This window comes from Tachyglossus aculeatus, chromosome 21 (genome assembly GCF_015852505.1).
Source record: "Tachyglossus aculeatus isolate mTacAcu1 chromosome 21, mTacAcu1.pri, whole genome shotgun sequence".
NCBI lineage: Eukaryota > Metazoa > Chordata > Mammalia > Monotremata > Tachyglossidae > Tachyglossus > Tachyglossus aculeatus.
In genome coordinates, this window is record NC_052086.1 from 83,522,726 (window position 1) to 83,539,894 (window position 17,169).

General features: G+C 50.1%; 1 protein-coding gene across 8 annotated transcripts; it reads left to right on the forward strand.

Annotated features, from left to right (window-relative positions):
• Positions 1-240: 240 nt before the first annotated feature.
• LOC119942615 (zinc finger and SCAN domain-containing protein 23-like) lies at positions 241-13,946 on the forward strand. Of its 8 annotated transcripts, none has more exons than XM_038763479.1 (6): positions 241-349; positions 3,365-3,412; positions 4,110-4,173; positions 4,870-5,270; positions 5,996-6,077; positions 13,684-13,946. In XM_038763479.1, the coding sequence occupies exons 1-6, from the start codon at positions 281-283 to the stop codon at positions 13,842-13,844; spliced, it is 825 nt and encodes a 274-aa protein (XP_038619407.1). In that variant the 5' UTR covers positions 241-280; the 3' UTR covers positions 13,845-13,946. The 8 variants fall into 8 exon arrangements, with proteins under 8 accessions (XP_038619407.1, XP_038619406.1, XP_038619408.1 ...); XM_038763478.1 differs by lacking the exon at positions 13,684-13,946 and adding an exon at positions 7,916-8,403; XM_038763480.1 differs by lacking the exons at positions 241-349; positions 13,684-13,946 and adding an exon at positions 7,916-8,403 and having other exon boundaries at positions 3,369-3,488; positions 4,097-4,173; positions 4,749-5,270.
• Positions 13,947-17,169: the final 3,223 nt, after the last annotated feature.

A 17,169-nucleotide genomic window follows, 5' to 3' on the forward strand; every position in this document is an offset into this window, starting at 1 on the left:
AGAGATATCACCCAGCCAATCACTGAAACCCCACGAGCCCCAGCAACTGACCCCCACCCCCACCCCCTCGTCCCACCATGGCGGGCCAATCCGAGAGCACCGCGGGAGACACTGTGGACTTCTAAGCCCACCGTGCGCGGCTTGATGGGGGGGGGCCCGCTCGCCTCCCAGAAGAAGCGAGGCCCGCTGTGTGCGTCACACCCATTGGGAACTCCGCTGTCCGGGCCAGAACCAAACTAAGGGGAACTTGGACGGGAGCACAAAAGCTAGCTTGGCTGACATGATCCTCCCCCTTGGGTTGAGCTGGATGCTGTCGTCGGTGGGATTGTGCGCCCATTCTACAGATGAGGTAATTGAGGCTCGGAGAAGTTAAGCGATTTGCCCCAAGGTCACGCAGCAGACTTGTGGTGGAGCCAGGATTCGAACCCATGACCTCTGACCCCAAAGCCCGGGTTCTTTCCACCGAGCCCCGCTGCTTCTTCTAGACCGTGAGCCCGTTGTTGGGTAGGGATCGTCTCTATCTGTTGCCGAACTGCCGTTTCCAAGCACTCAGTAAAGTGCTGTGCGCACGGATTGATTGATTGATTGATTGATTGATTGATTTCCTGTAAGCTCCTTGAGGGCAGGGTTGGGGGCTACTTGCGTATATTTGTACATGATGATGATGATGATGATGGTATTTGTCAAGCGCTTACTATGTGCAAAGCACTGTTCTAAGCGCTGGGGAGGTTACAAGGCGATCAGGTTGTCCCACGGAGGGCTCACAGTTTTAATCCCCATCTTACCGATGAGGTAACTGAGGCACAGAGAAGTGAAGCGACTTGCCCAAAGTCACACAGCCGACAGTTGGCAGGGCCGGGATTTGAACCCATGACCTCTGACTCCAAAGCCCGTGCTCTTTCCACTGAGCCACGCTGCTTCAGTGTACATGTCTATAATTTCTATCTATTTCGACGCTACTGACGCCTGTCTACCCGCTTTGTTTCGTTGTCTGTCTCCCCCTTCTAGACCGTGAGCCCGTTGTTGGGTAGGGACCGTCTCTATCTGTTGCCGACCTGCCCTTTCCAAGCGTTCAGTACAGTGCTCTGCGCACGGTAAACGCTCAATAAATACGATGGAATGAATGAAATGCTGTATCGTATATTCCTCCGAGGGCTCAGTACGGTGCTCCGCCCTCGGTCGGCCCTCAGGGAAGCGGCTCTGGCCCCTAGTCTGCCGGCTCCAGGACGGACACCATCGAGTGGCGGGGGCGGGTGGAGGGGGGTGACGCCTCCGGCGTCCTAGAAAGGCACCGGAAGTGGGTCGTGGGGGGGGGGGGGGAGGAGGGTGCGCTTCCGCCCGCGGGACCTTGCGTCGGTGAGGTGAGGTGAGGTGAGGTGAGGTTCTGGTGCGTTTCGGCGGGCCTGTCCCGAGCGGGGAGAGAGAGGGCCGGGGCTGGGGGCTGGGGGGCGGCGGACTGGGGCTGGGGCAGCCTCCGGGGTTGGCGACGGCGGCGGCTCCCGCCCCCGGGGCTTCTCCCTTACGGCGGGGCGGGCGGCCGGGACGCCGGGACGGCGGGACGCCGCGAGGGGGAGTCCGAGAGCCGCCGGGAGCCGTTTTTTCCCCGGCCCGGAGCATGCCGGGAGCCGCGGTCCTCGGGCTGGCCGGGGGCAGCCACTGCGCATGCGCCTTCTGGTCCCGCCTGCGGCGCGGTTGTCGGGAGGAGCGGGACTTGATGAGCGCCCGCCGTGGGCCAAGCACTGTTCCAAGCCCCGGGATCCATACAGGGTAATCAGTTTGGGCACAGGGCCCGTCACACCCGGGTTGATGATGATGATGGTATTTGTTAAGCGTTTACTATGTGCAAAGCACTGTTCTAAGCGCTGGGGGGGGGTTACAAGGTGATCAAGGTGTCCCACGTGGGGCTCACAGTCTTCATCCCCATTTTACAGATAGGGGAACTGAGGCTCTGAGAATTTAAGTGACTTGCCCAAGGTCACACAGCGGACATGTGGCGCAGTCGGGATTCGAACCCATGACCTCTGACCCCAAAGCCCGTGCTCTTGCCACTGAGCCACGCTGCTTCTCACAGCGTTCACACTCTTATCCCCGTCTTTACAGATAAATAAATAATGATGGCATTTGTTAAGCACTTACGAGGTGCAGAACACTGTTCTAAGCGCTGGGGAGGGGATACAAGGTGATCAGGTTGCCCCACGTGGGGCTCACAGTCTTAATCCCCAGTTTACGGGTGAGGCGACCGAGGCCCAGAGAAGTGAAGTGACTTGCCCAAGGTCACACAGCAGACTTGTGACAGAGTCGGGATTACCACCCACGACCTCCGACTCCCCAGGCCCGTGCTCTTTCCACCAGGCCGCGCTGCTTCTAGTCAGTTGATGTCCCATGAGCGATAATAATAATGACGATAATGACGTTTATTAAGCGCTTACTATGTGCAAAGCACTGTTCTAAGCGCTGGGCAGGTTCCAAGGAGATCAGGTGGTCCCACGGGTTGGCTCACAATCTTAATCCCCAGTTGGCGGGTGAGGAAACTGAGGCACGGAGAAGTTAAGTGACTTGCCCAAAGTCACACAGCTGGCAATTGGCAGAGCCGGGATTCGAACCCATGACCCCTGCCTCCGAAGCCCGTGCTCTTTCCACCGAGCCACGCAGTGCCCTGCCTTTCCCTCCCCTCCCCCTCTCTTTCATGGGTTCTAATCCCGGCTAATAGCTAATCAATTGTATTGACAATTAGTTACTCTAGTTGCTCGGTTGTGGAGATTTTCTATGCTTCTCGTCCCTGGAAGTGAAGCTCTTTGCACGTACCATTGTGGCCTGGTAGAAATCTCTGCCCTTCCACTCGCCTTCAGTTTAGCTTTGGGGATGTTGCTCAATTTCCCTATGCCTGTTAGCTCATCTTTAAAAGAGGGATTAAATGTCTGTTCTCCCTCCTACTTAGGCTGTGGGAGAACACACTTTATTCCTTATCACCTTATCACACATTATCCCTTGTGGGATAGCGAGCGTCTTGAACCTTCCCCTGGCTCAGTACAGTGCTTGACACACATCAAGCAGTTAAATGAAAAATATATTTTTGTTGTTGTTATTACCGTCTTTCTTCTGTCTCGGGCTTCTGTCATGCTTTGTGGCTGCTCAGTGAGTTCTGTTACTACCACTGGAAACTTTGAACACGAGTTCTTTCCACCATCCTGGCCTGCCTGACCCTTCACTCCCTTTGTCATTATTTCCCTCCTTAAGATCTGTTCTTCACTGTGTACCTGCTGGGAATTAGTTTTCTCTTGGTGGTCGCGTTTCCTATCCAGCAGGCGCCCTTCTTCCGGCACAATGAAAGACTGACGCTTTCATTTTCTCTTCATTTAACCAGATTGAGGACAGCAAAGAATCGACTCTTAAAGGAGACGTAGCGGGAGAGGTAGGATCGCCTAGAAAGATAGAAATCAGGTGCCCTGACTTTGGAGAAACACTAGAACGCAAGAGCCGGTGAGAAGGTGAGCAGGGAATCCTCAGAGGGGAGGGTCGTCCCAGACCCTTCCTCATCCCCCCCCACCCTCCCACCTCCCAGCAGTTGTCAGTTCTCCCCTGAATTCTGGATCTCTGACATCAGGGGAGTCCTCGGAAGTTTGGCGTCATTGTTCACGAAGCTTTCTTAGGGTCCTTTGGTTTATTAGTCCTGAAACCACAAGGGGCTTTGGGCCGTTATTGGAGCAGGGAGTGCGGGGGTCTGCTCATCTCAGTTGGAGACTGGAGTCTAACCTGTAGACCTCAGCTGCCTACTGGGCTCACCGAAGCCCTTGAGCATCTATGAGCTCGATGACATAGCATTCCCCCTGATCCCACCTGGTTGCCCTCAGCAGACCAGTGGTTCCATCAGGACGGGCATTGGGGGGTGGGGGGAGGGGCAAGAGGACCTTTAGGGGAAGGAGGGTGGCCACTTGTATGATCTGAAGCAAAGGAGGCCTATTGGCATCACCGTGGAAGGAAGGAGAGTCATGCAGGCGTTTTGGGAGGAAATCGACTCAGAAATCTCTCAGAACCCTGCTCCCACCACTCAGCCAACCCTGCTGAACAGCCATCCGCTGCCTTGACTGCCCGACAGGTCCTTCCCGCAGGTGTCCCAAGCTTCCATTTTGCTGCTCCTCCTTGGGATCCCTCTGTTTCCTCAGTCCTCGATTGGTAAGTGTCCCTGCCTTCCTGTTTGGGATCCCTGGGCGTGGCAGGGCAGGGACTGGATGTAGCCAGAAATAGCTCTGCCCAAGCCTTCCGTGCCGCCCCGCCCCGCCCCCCGCCAGCTTCTGCTCCCCTGTCTCCGACCACAGGGGAGGCCTGGGTCCCGGACTGGAGTCGGGCAGGGGGTGGGCGAGAGTGAAGGATGTCTGGTCAGTGCTCTGCACACAGTAAGTGCTCAATAAATACAATTGAATGAATGACTGGTCATGAACGGATGTGAATTTGTGTCACCGGAGGGCAGCCTGCTCTGGCCTGTCACCACACTGCTGCTTCTCTGAGGATTGTGGGAAGGTATGTGATGTCCGGTCGGACCAGAACGCGGGACCTCGCCCCCCTCGTTCAGAGTGCTCGCCCAACCCATCTGTTTCCTTGCCCCCGACCCCAGTTCCTGCCCCTGCTTCAGATCCCTCTTTCCTAGCATTGTGGCTTACATTGTTTTTTTGTCCTGAAGCCGGATCAGCTTCAGTTAAAAAAAAAAAAAATGGCCCTCTTCCCTGCCTTTGTCTCTGATTTCTGAAAAGAATCTCTGTTCTCTCATCCGTGACCCTGAGGAGATGCGCTGGAAGACTCTCCGGGGCCCTGAAGTGGAGAGTGGGTTATTGGCATGCGTGGGAGCAACCTCTTCCGTGACGATGATTGCAGATTGGAGGCCGGAAGAAGGCCGGGAGCCACGGGCCCTGGCGCCCCACCAGGACGAGGGGCCCCCGACCAGGAGCCCCCAGGGGGATGGAGCCTGCGGGAGTGAGTCCGGCCGACAGGAGTCCAGCGAGGCCTTCCGCCAGCGCTTTCGGTGGTTCCGCTACCAGGAGGCGTCGGGGCCCCGCGAGGCCCTGGGGCGCCTGCGGCAGCTGTGCCACCTGTGGCTTAGGCCGGAAGAGCACACCAAGGAGCAGATCCTCAATCTGCTGGTGCTGGACCAGTTCCTCAGCATCCTGCCTGCCGACACCCAGGCCTGGGTGAAGATTCAGTGCCCCAAGAGTGGGGAGGAGGCCGTGGCCCTGGTGGAAGATTTACAGGGAGGCCTCGGTGGGCCACGTCAGTGGGTGAGAGAGGAGACGGGCGTACCGGAGGGAGCAGGGAGACTCGCAGGTGGATATTGTGCGGGGGAGGGGCTCGGCTGAGGGGGCGTGAGGGACCCTTGAGTCCTTTTCTGAGGCTCACTCTGGTTCCTTTCTTATGGCTGCATCTGGGTTGCGCCTTTCTCTCGTTGTGCAAACCAAGTCCTGTGTGGCAGCCCTAGCCCTGAGTCTTCCCCTCCTGAACAGGGAGCGGGGTTTCCCTTTTCTCCTAATGGGTTCGGGGGTCTCCAGGTTTCCCCTTTGTCCTTACTGGAGAGCCCTCCACAGTCCCTAGTTCCCCGACAATACAGACCCTCTGACACTGAATCACGGGGGAGTCTTTGCTCAGAAAAGGCCAGGAGGCAAAAAGAGAGTGAGGGAGTGGGGAAAGGGTAGATGAGAGTCAGAAACGAGGGACATCGCCAGGGAGCTGGAGTACCGGTTTCCCGTCTTGGAGCTCTAGTGGCATCAGGTATTCATTGCCCTGTGCCCCTGTAGTCTCTGCTCTGCTGCCTGTTGCTCTCTCTCAGGAGTGAGTTTCTGGTTTTCTCTCTCTCCCGCTGACCTGCATCTGGGATCTGGTTGGTGTAGTCTTGTGTGAGTTCTTAAACTGGCCCCCTCGCAGAGAAGTTCGGTGCCTATATTGCCGTCCCCTCCGTGGCTGCTCATGTCCTCACCTCCAGATCCCGGCCTGTGCTCCTCCTACACAGGAAGGGTCCGAGGAGGTCACGGCGTCCCAGGGAGGAGCAGAAGAGTCACTGCCTGCATCTTGCGTGGGCTCCTCATCACAAGGTACTGAGTTTGAGTCCCTTTAGCCCCAAGCTTCCCCGCTGCATTTGAAATAATGGGGCCTAATCTTTTCAGTTGATCCCGTGCGGATCTGCTCTATAATCCGGACCTCATTACCTTCCCCAGATCTGTTATTCCTTCCTTCGAAGGGGAGGTGACCACTCCATCCGTTACTCCTTGTGAGTGTATGCCTGTGTCGTATGAGTTGTATTGACACTAAAATTCCTTCATTCCTTGTAACAATGGTGATAATAATTGTAGTGTATAAAAGTGCTAACTCTGTGTCAGGCACTGTAATTCAACCGTCTGTTATTCGTTTCGTTTTGTTGTCTGTCTCCCCCTTCTAGGCTGTGAGCCCATTGCTGGGTAGGGACCGTCTCTGTATATTGCCGATGTGTACTTCCCAAGCGCTTAGTACAGTGCTGTGCACACAGTAAGCGCTCAATCAATATGATTGAACGAATGAATGAATGAATAATGGTGGTACTTCTTAAGTGCTTACTCTGTGCTAAGAACTGTTCTAAGTGCTGTACTGAGTGCTGGGGTGGGTACAAGCAAATCAGGTTGGACAGAGTCCCTGTCCCATGTGGGGCTCACAATCTCAATCACCATTGATCAGATGAGGTCACTGAGGCTGTACTGCAGTCCATGACATCCCTCAGGACTGCAAGCCCATTGTGGGCAGGGAACATATTTGCTAATTCTGTTGTATTGTACTCCCACGCATTCTAACAGTGCTCTGCACATAGCGTTCAGTCAGTACAACTGATTGATTGAGGCACAGAGAAATTAAATGACTTTCCCAAGCTCCCACAGCAGTGAGGTTGAGAGAGGGGTTTTTCCATAGTAGGAAACAAGAGGGCATGTATTAAAGCAGAGAGGGAGGAGCCATCGAAGAGTGAGCAACTGAACATGGTGGCTAGTAAGGGGAAGAACAGGAGCTTCAAGGGTTTCTTTCTCCATCGGTAATTGTGGCTTTTCTTTCCATCAGATTCCATACTTCTCCCTGCCTCTAGCTCATCCCCTCTTGGGTCAATTTTGCCAACTCGAATTAAATCCAATCGAAAGTTGGAAGCCCTTGGAAAGTGCAATTCAGCAATAAAGAGATACAATCCTTTCCCACCCCAAGCTTCTAATCTAGAAGATTAGATTGGATTAGCCTAGAATTAGAACCCATGACCTGACTCCCAGTCCTGTGCTCTACCTACTGTATCTTGCTGCTTCACATGTATGGAATGTCTGTGAGATCTGGTTGGGGCAGAACCCGGGAACTCACGCCCCCTCATTCAGAGTGCTCGCCCCAACCCGTCTTGCTTCTTATCTTCCTGACCTTATCACCTGCCTCCATCCCTCAAAATAACCCCTCTTTCCCAGCATTGCAGCTTCTTTTGTTCCTGCAACTGGACCTGTTTGACTTCAGAAAACCGCTCTTTGCACCACCCATCTCTGATTTCTGACAGAAAGCTCCAGTTCTCTTTGCAGTGGCTGAGAGAGGGAAGTCAACCCTTTCCTTCAATGGGCCCAGGCTCTCTCAAGCTTCCCCTCTGTCCTCTTTGATTCTATGAGGAGGTGAGAAGGCTCATGTTTATAGTTTCTCCCTCAGCCCCAGGAAAACCAGTAAGCAGAAGTACGATGTGCTCCCGAGAGTATCAGAAGAGCTTTGTTTATCTGACTCTCGAGTCCTATGCCAGGAAACCTCCCCTTGCCCCCACTCATCCAAGCAAACAGTTGAGTTTAATGGGAGTACAGGAAAGGACACTGACTTCGGTCCCATGTTGATTGTCCTAACGAATAACCAGCATTCAGAATTGTTGAGAGTTTCAGTTTGTTGTTTATTCTAGATTTTATGACTGCAAACAAGTTTAAGGAGCCAGTTTCCCCAAAGCAGGAAGTCGCTGAAGAAGCAGATTTATACAGGGCACTCTTGGGGAGTCTCCAGCAGAATATTCCAGCGGCTTGTGCGGAATCTGGGAAAACCTGGGAAAATGAGAGCAGATCAGAAAGGTTGGGCTGACGTCCTAGCGGTGGGAGAACAAGGAAGGGCCACCACCAGGAGAGAGGGTTCAGAAATGTCAGCGAGGCCCACAAGAAGTCCTCCGAAGGGAAGATGACCTGTGAATGTTACCTTTGTGGAAAAGCTTCCAGTTGTCTCCCATCTTTTACTTGCCATGAGAGAATCCAATATTATGAATATGGGAAAGCCTGCTGTAATTGCTCACATGTTATTATACTCCAGAGAATTCATACTGAAGCAAAACCCTATAAATGTATTGAAAACGGTAAAGTCATTAAGCATCAGAGAATTCATATGAAAAGCAAACCCTATCAATACGATGAATGTGGAAAGACCTTCTTTTGGCAGTCACACTTAATTACACACCAGGGGAGTCACACCAGAGAGAAACCATTCAACTGTACTGAGTGTGGAAAGGCCTTCCATCATCACTCGTATCTTGTTCACCACTGGAGAGAAGTCCTAAATGTGCAATGAATGTGGAAAAGCTTACAGCCAGCATTCCAACCTTATCAGGCACCAGGTCATTCATTCATGCCAGAAAGAAACCTTTCATTCATTCATTCATTCAATTGTATTTATTGAGCACTTACTGTGTGCAGCGCACTGTACTAAGCACTTGGGAAGTACACATTGGCAACATATAGAGATGGTCTCTACCCAACAACGGGCTCACAGTCTAGATGGGGGAGACAAACAACAAAACAAAACATGTGGAGAGGTGTAAAGTCATCAGAATAAATAGAAATAAAGCTAGATGTACATCATTAACAAAATAGAATAGTAAATATGTACAAGTAAAATAGAGTAATAAATCTCTACAGACATATACAGGTGCTGTGGGGAGGAGAAGGAGAGGAAAAAGGGGGCTCAGTCTGGGAAGGCCTCTTGGGGGAGGTGAGCTCTCGGTAGGGCTTTGAAGGGAGGAAGAGAGCTAGCTTGGCAGATGTGTGGACGGAGGGTATTCCAGGTCAGGAGAAGGACGTGGGCCCAGGGTCGATGGCGGAACAGGCAAGAACGAGGTACAGTGAGGAGGGTAGCAGCAGAGGAGTGGAGGGTGCGGGCTGGGCTGTAGAAGGAGAGAAGGGAGGTGAGGAAGGAGGGGGCGAGGTGATGGAGAGTCTTGAAGACGAGAGTGAGGAGTTTTTGCTTGATGCATAGGTTGACTGGCCACCATTGGGGATTTTTGAGGAGGGGAGTAACATGCCCAGAGCGTTTCTGCACAAAGATGATCCGGGCAGCAGCGTGAAGTGGGGAGAGACAGGAGGATGGAAGATCAGAGAGAAGGCTGATGCAGTAATCCAGTCGGGATAGGATGAGAGATTGGACCAGTAAGGTAGCAGTTTGGATGGAGAGGAAAGGGCTGATCTTGGCAATGTTGCGGAGCTGAGACCGGCAGGTTTTGGTGATGGACTGGATGTGAGGGGTGAAGGAGAGCGGAGTCGAGGATGACACCAAGGTTGTGGGCTTGTAAGACGGGAAGGATGGTAGTGCCGTCTACAGTGACAGGAAAGTCAGGGAGAGGGCAGGGTTTGGGAGGGAAGATACAGAGTTCAGTCTTGGACATATTGTGCTTTAGATGGTGGGCAGACATCCAGATGGAGATTTCCTGAAGGCAGGAGGAGACCCGAGCCTGAAGAGAGGGAGAGATGTAGATTTGGGTGTCATCAGCATAGAGATGATAGTTGAAGCCATGGGAGCGAATGAGTTCACCAAGGGAGTGAGTGTAGATAGAGAACAGAAGGGGACCAAGAACTGACCCTTGAGGAACCCTTACAGTAAGGGGATGGGAGGGGGAGGAGGAGCCCGCAGAGGAGACTGAGAATGAATGGCCAGAGAGATAGGAGAACCAGGAGAGGATGGAGTCCATGAAGCCAAATTTGGATAGTGTGTTGAGGAGAAGTGGGTGGTCCACAGTGTCGAAGGCAGCTGAGACATCGAGGAGGATTAGGATAGAGTAGGAGCCTTTGGATTTGGCAAGAAGGAGGTCATTGGTGACCTTTTGAGAGGGCAGTTTCTGTGGAGTGTAGGGGACGGAAGCCAGATTGGAGGGGGTCGAGGAGAGAGTTGATGTTCATTCATTCGATTGTATTTATTGAGCGCTTACTGTGTGCAGAGCACTGTACTAAGTGCTTGGGAAGTACAAGTTGGCAACATCTAGAGATGGTCCCTACCCAACAGCGGGCTCACAGTCTAGAAGGGGGAGACAGACAACAAAACAAAACATTAACAAAATAAAATAAATAGAATAATTATGTACAAATAAAAGAGTAATAAATACGTACAAACATATATACATATATACAGGTTCTGTGGGGAGGGGAAGGATGTAAGGCGGGGGAGGGGGAGGGGGATTGGAAGGAGGGGCCCCAGTGCTTAGAACAGTGCTTGGCACATAGTAAGCACTTAACAAATGCCATCGTCTTTTTTTTGAGAAGCAGCGTGGCTTAGTGGAAAGAGCACGGGCTTGGGAGTCAGAAGATGTGGGTTCTAATCCTGCCTCTGCAACATTCATTCATTCAATCATATGTATTGAGCACTTACTGTGTGCAGAGCACTGTACTAAGCGCTTGGGAAGTATAAGTTGGCAACATATAGAGACGGTCCCTACCCAACAGTGGACTCACAGACCAGAAGGGGGAGACAGACAACAAAACAAAACATATTAACAAAATAAAATAAATAGGATAAATATGTACAAGTAAAATAAATGTCTGTTGTTTGATCTTGGGCAAGTCACTTAACTTATCTGTTCCTCAGTTACCTCATCTGTAAAATGGGGATTAAAAGTGTGAGCCCCACACGGGTGCAACCTGATTACCTTGTATCTACCCCAGCGCTTAGAGCACACAGTGAGCGCTGGTGTTGAGGAATTCGAGGCAGCGGGTGTAGATGACTTGTTCAAGGAGTTTGGAAAGGAATGGTAGGAGGGAGATAGGGTGATAACTAGAAGGGGAGGTGGGGTCAAGAGAGGGGTTTTTAGGATGGGGGAGACCTGGGCATGTTTGAAGGCAGAGGGGAAGGAACCAGTGGAGAGTGAGTGGTTGAAGATGGAAGTTAAGGAGGGGAGGAGGGAAGGGGCGAGAGATTTCATAAGATGAGAGGGAATGGGGTCAGAAGCACAGGTGGCTGTAGTAGCATTTGAGAGGAGGGAGGAGATCTCATCTGAAGATACTGCTGGGAAGGATGGGAGAGTAGCAGAGAGGGTTGAGAGCAAGGGGGTTGGAGAAGGTGAAGGAGTGACTTTGGGGAGCTCAATCCTGATGGAGTTAATTTTACTAATGAAGTAGGAGACCAGATCGTTGGGGGTGAGGGATGGAGGAGGGGGAGGAACAGGGGGCCTGAGAATGGAGTTAAATGTATGGAAGAGCTGACAGGGATGATGGGCATGGGTGTCAATAAGGGAGGAGAAATAGTTTTGGCTGGCCGAGGAGAGGGCAGAATTAAGGCAGGAAAGGAAAAACTTAAAGTGAACAAGGTTGGCTTTTAGTTATCGGTCTCTCCTCACCAAGCATCACAGAATCCACCTTGGAGAGAAACCTTGTAAGTGTGATGATTGTGGAAAGGTCATCAGTTGCTGCTCAGCCTTCATTTATCATCAGAAAACTCACACCGGAGAGAAACCCTACAAATGTGAGGAATGTGGCAAGGCCTTCAGTTGGGATTCCAACCTTGACACGCATCAAAGGAGTCCCACTGGAGAGAAACCCTACCTGTGTAACTAGTGTGGAAGAGCCTTCAGCTGCCATTCACACGTCACTGTACCTCAGAGAACTCACACCAAGGAAAAACCCTATAAATGTAACCAGTGCGGAAAAGCCTTCAGTTGTCACCCGAGCCTCTCTAAGCACCTCAGAGTTCATAGCGGAGAAAAACCCGGTGCTTAATTGGTGTGAATGCAAGGGTGTAGGCGATGCAGAAGGAAGAAGATTCCATCCTACTTGCTCCTCTGCTACCCAAATGTAAGTACCCCTCTTTGGAAGACTCCCTGCAGCTACCATTGCCCTCCAATCCTATCCTGCTCTCTCCAAAAGTGGCACGGGATGACGGAACTTGGAACATTGCGATAGTGACTGTTTGACTCTTAAACAGCGCCTTCCTATAGGGCAAGGGGCAGGAAACCCTAAGTCCCATTATCTTTATTTATACGTTTTGGGTTTTTTTTAATGTTTTCTGAATTTTTAGTGTTACTTGTTTCAGGTCTCTACCTCTCCAGGGATCGTACCCAACTAGCTAGATTATACTCTCCCATTCAGTTAGTACAGTGATCTGCCCACAGCAGCCAGTACTATTGGTGGCTTGTGTAGGGGGTTCATGGAGGCTGGTGGGGGGCATGTTAGGGATGGGGGATTTTAAGAAGCCCCACGTCCTAATGTTTATACCCAGTGATCCTGCTGCAGGGTAGCATTTCACAAGCAAAATTTCACACCCAGAAATTTTCCCTTTCCTTACCAAGAGTCTGGAAGGAAGGTAGCTTCCTACCTGTTGTGAGTCTCCAGTCCGGGCACAGCAGGAGGATGGGAAAAGTTGTCTAAGAACCCTCTGCTCAGAAGAGAAGTACCATGGCACAGTGGATTGAGCCTGGAAGTCAGAAGGACCAAGGTTCTAATCCCGGCTCTGCCACTTTTCTGCTGTGTAGCCTTGGGCACATCACATCAATTCTCTGCCTTAATTCCTTCATCTGTAAAACAGGGATTAAGATTGTGAGCCCTATGTGGGACAGGATCTGTGTCCAACCCTATTAGTTTGTATCCACCCCAGTGCTTACTACAGTGCCTGGCACATAGTAGGCACTTAATACTATTATTATTATTACTGTTATTATTTCAGTGCCCAGTGCTCACTGATAGTACAGTGCTTGGCATATAGTAAGCGCTAAACAAATACCACAATTATGTCTGTTATTCTAAAGGTCCTTGAGGTTTGTTATTCCTAAAATCCAAAGGAGTGATGGCGTCATAATGGAGTAAGGGGATGTGCAGTCGGGGAAGCAGCGTGGCTTAGTGGAAAGAGCATGGGCTAGGGAGTCAGAGGACGTGGGTTCTAATCCCAGTTCCACCATTTGTCTGCTGTGTGACCTCTGGCAAGTCACTTAACTTCTTGGTGCCTCAGTTACCTCATCTGTAAAATGGGGATTAAGACTGCGAGCCCCACGTGGGACAACCTGATTACCTTGTATCTACCCCAGTGCTTAGAACAGTGTTTGGCACATAGTAAGCACTTAAATACCACAAGTGCTTAGTACAGTGCTCTGCACACAGGAAGTGCCCATTAAATACAATTGAATGAATGAATGCAGTTTGCCCAACTGGATTGGAGAAAAACATTTAGTTTGTCCACCTCAGCTCTGTCACTGAACTCACAGATGCTCCTGGACTTGGGCAATACCAGTAAACACAGGGACGGCTCTGTGAATAATGAAGCCAAACCTCTGAGGACTCTCTTGGTGGCCATCAATGGTATTTATGGAGCACCTATTGCCTGCAGAGCACTGCACTAAGCACTTGGGAGAGTGCAGCAGTTGGTAGACAAGATCCCTCACAGGGATCTTACACTCAAGATGGGGAGACAGGCATTAATCTACATAAATTGTAGGTATGAACATAGGTCCTGTGGCAGAGACCTGGAATTCTGAAGGAGAACTGACAACTCGTGCCCTTCAGAGGATATTGTGCACACCTTCTCACCGGCTGTCATGTTATCCTGTTTCTCCAGTCTGGACAACCAACGTCTACTTTCTGGAACGTGTATGCTAAATCTGTCGTATTGTACATCATAAGCGCTCAATAAATAGCAGTGATTGATCCTACCTCTCCCCTCAATGCCTCCTTTTGGAGTGGATCCTTGGTCTGTCTCCTCCCCAGCTGAATAAAGATAAAATGAAAGTATCAGTCTTTCTTTGTACTGAGGAAACTGATACCTCAAAACTTAACATGTCCAAAACAGAACTCATTGTTCCCACCCAAAGCGTCCTCCCCGATCCTCCCCATCACTGTTAGACAATGCCACTCTCCTCCCCGTCTCACAAGCCGGGAACCTTGGTATTATCCTCGACTCATCTCGCTCATACAACCCACAGTCAATCTGTCACCAAATCACCTTCACAATATCACTAAAATTCACCTTTTTCTCTCCATTCCAACTGCTACCACAATGATCCAAGCACTTGTCCTATCCTGCCTCGATTACTGCATCAGCCTCACTAACCTATTTGTCTCCTGCCCCTCACTCACTGAAACTAAAATACAGCATTTAGCCAACAAGCCTAGGGAGGATAGATCTACTACAACCCAACACACACACGCTGCTCCTCTACCACCAACCTATTCGCTGTATCTCGATCTCATCTGTCTTGCTGCTGATCCCTTGTCCACATCCATTCTCTGGCCTGCAACTTCTTCCCCCTTCATATGTGACAGACTCCAGCGTGTAGTCCAGTGCCTGGCACATAGTAGGCACTTAAATACCATAAAAAGGTAGCAAAAAATGACTTCTTAATAGGGGTCAAGGTGAGACAATTATAACAAGTAGTTACAAAGGGACTTAGGTGTGAGGGGAACTGACCCTTGCTAATCCTGTTTTGGTACTACCTTAAGACAAGTCATGGATGGGTGCAGTGATCTCCTTAAGGAAAACCACTGTCAAGCTGTAGGCAGCCTATGCCTTCCCATAAGGCTCCAGGATATGAGGGAATGCCAACATGCAAACCTGTATACCCTTTAAGTCCTTGATATTCACACCAATTTAGGCCTCTCGGCATTTACGAGCAAATCCATAATTTATCTTCAAGTCTGTCTCGCCCTCTACAATGAATGCTCTTTTTGGGCAGGGAACTTGTCTGCCAACTCTTGCACTGTGCTCTCCCAATTGTTTAGTACAATGCACTGCAAACAAGAATTGTTCAATAAATACCATTAATTGATACAAGATCATCAGATTGGATACAGAATCTGTCCAACGATGAGGTCACATTTTAAGGAGGAAGGACAACAGAGAATCAGTGTGGCTTTGTGGATCAAAAGGACCTGGATTCTAATCCTGCCTTCTCCACTTGTCTCTTGTGTGATCTTGGGCAAATCACTCCACTTCTATGTGCCGCTCAGTTACCTCATTTGTAAAATGGGGATTACAATTGTGAGCACCATGTGGGACAGGGACTGTGTCACACCTGATTATCTAGTTTCTACCGCAGCACTTAGAACAGTGTCCATGCACATAGTAAGTGCATAACAAATACCATTAAAAAAAAGGAAACCACTCTTCACCTGGGTCATTCATTCATCAACTGTACTTATTGAGTGCTTACTGTACTGTACTAAGCGCTTGGAAAGTGCAATTCAGCAACATAGAGAGACAGTCCCTACACAACAACGGGCTCACAGTCTAGAAGGGTCCCTGTTGACAGCTGCTGTTTCTGTTCTGATGGGCTCCTCTCTGGGGAAACAGCAGGCTCCTGGGTTCTGATTTCCCTATAACAAAAGAAAGAAGTCAGAAGTGAGATTGTTACTATTATTGTGGTGTTTGTTATGCGCTTTCTATGTATCAAGCACCATTATATGTGCTGGAATAGATACCAGTTAATCAGGTTGGACACAGTCCCTGTCCCACATGGGGCTCACAGTTTAAGTAGGAGGGAGAACAGGCATTGAATCCCCAGTGTAAGGAGGAGGAAAGTAAGGTACAGAGAAGTGAGTGAATTGCCCAAGGTCACACAGCAGACAAGTGGCAGAGCCTGGATCAGAACTCAGGTCTTCTGACTCCTAGGCCCATGCCCTTTCCACTAAGCCATGCTGCTCCTCATGGGGTGAAAGTGGAGGGGCATTGTGGCTAGTGGCAAGGATATGGGACTCAGAGTCAGATCTAGGTTCTAGTTTTGGCTGTGTACATGGGCAAGTCAGTTAAGCACTCTGGTCCTTTAAGTTTCCTCAGCTTCTGGACACTTAAGATAGCAAACCGATTTGATTATCCTAAGACTTACCCCAGGGCTGAGTGCAGTGCTTGCCACTTAATAAAGGCCTGATAAATACAATTATCAGTGCTCCCTTATCTTAACCTAGTGACTAAGCCTGGGTTTTCCAACTGCTTGGTGCCCAAGGACCCACGGGAGACAAGTGGCTGAGCCAGGATTAGAACCCAGGTCATGTGACTCCCAGAGCAATAGTCTTTTGAAGCACATCAACCCCAAAACACCCTTAACACTTATAAATTTCATTCCTATCTCCAAAACTCAAGTACATATGCATGTTTTTATGTACTCATTTGCATTACTTATTACCGATTCTACTTTATTCTTCCAGGATTCTTCTAAGCAGACCACACCCTCCACTCCTCTGCCACTAACACTGTACCTCGTTCTCGCCTGTTGCACCATCGACCCCTGGCCCACATCCTCCCCCTGGCCTGGAATGCCCTCCCTATGCACATCCACCAAGCTAGCTCTCATTCTCCCTTCAAAGCCCCACTGAGAGCTCACCTCCTCCAGGAGGCCTTCCCAGACTGAGCCCCCTTTTTCCTCTCCTCCTGTCCACCGCCCCCGCCCTACCTCCTTCCTCTCCCCACAGCATCTGTATATGTTTGCACAGATTTATTACTCTATTTATTTTACTTGTACATATTTACTATTCTATTTATTTTGTTAATGATGTGCATCTACCTTTACTTCTATTTATTCTGATGACTTGACACCTGTCCACATGTTTTGTTTTGTTGTCTGTCTCCCCCTTCTAGACTGTGAGCCCATTGTTGGGTAGGGACTGTCTCCATATGCTGCCAACTTGTACTTCCCAAGCGCTTAGTACAGTGCTCTGCACACAGTAGGCGCTCAATAAATACATTTGAATGAATTATAGTGACTCTAGAGAAAGCACTAAATGAACAGTACTTATTTGTACACAGAATGTATTCCTTTTTCATCTTGATACATTTATACTGCTTACTCTTTTACCTTTTTTCTTTCTCCTGCTCCCTCTATTTATAAACATATTTTGACTCTGTCTGGCCCATTAGATTGGAAACTGCTGAGCAATAAGGAACTTTACTTTTGCTATCACTCCCCCAAGGAGGTGTAAGAAACAACCAAAT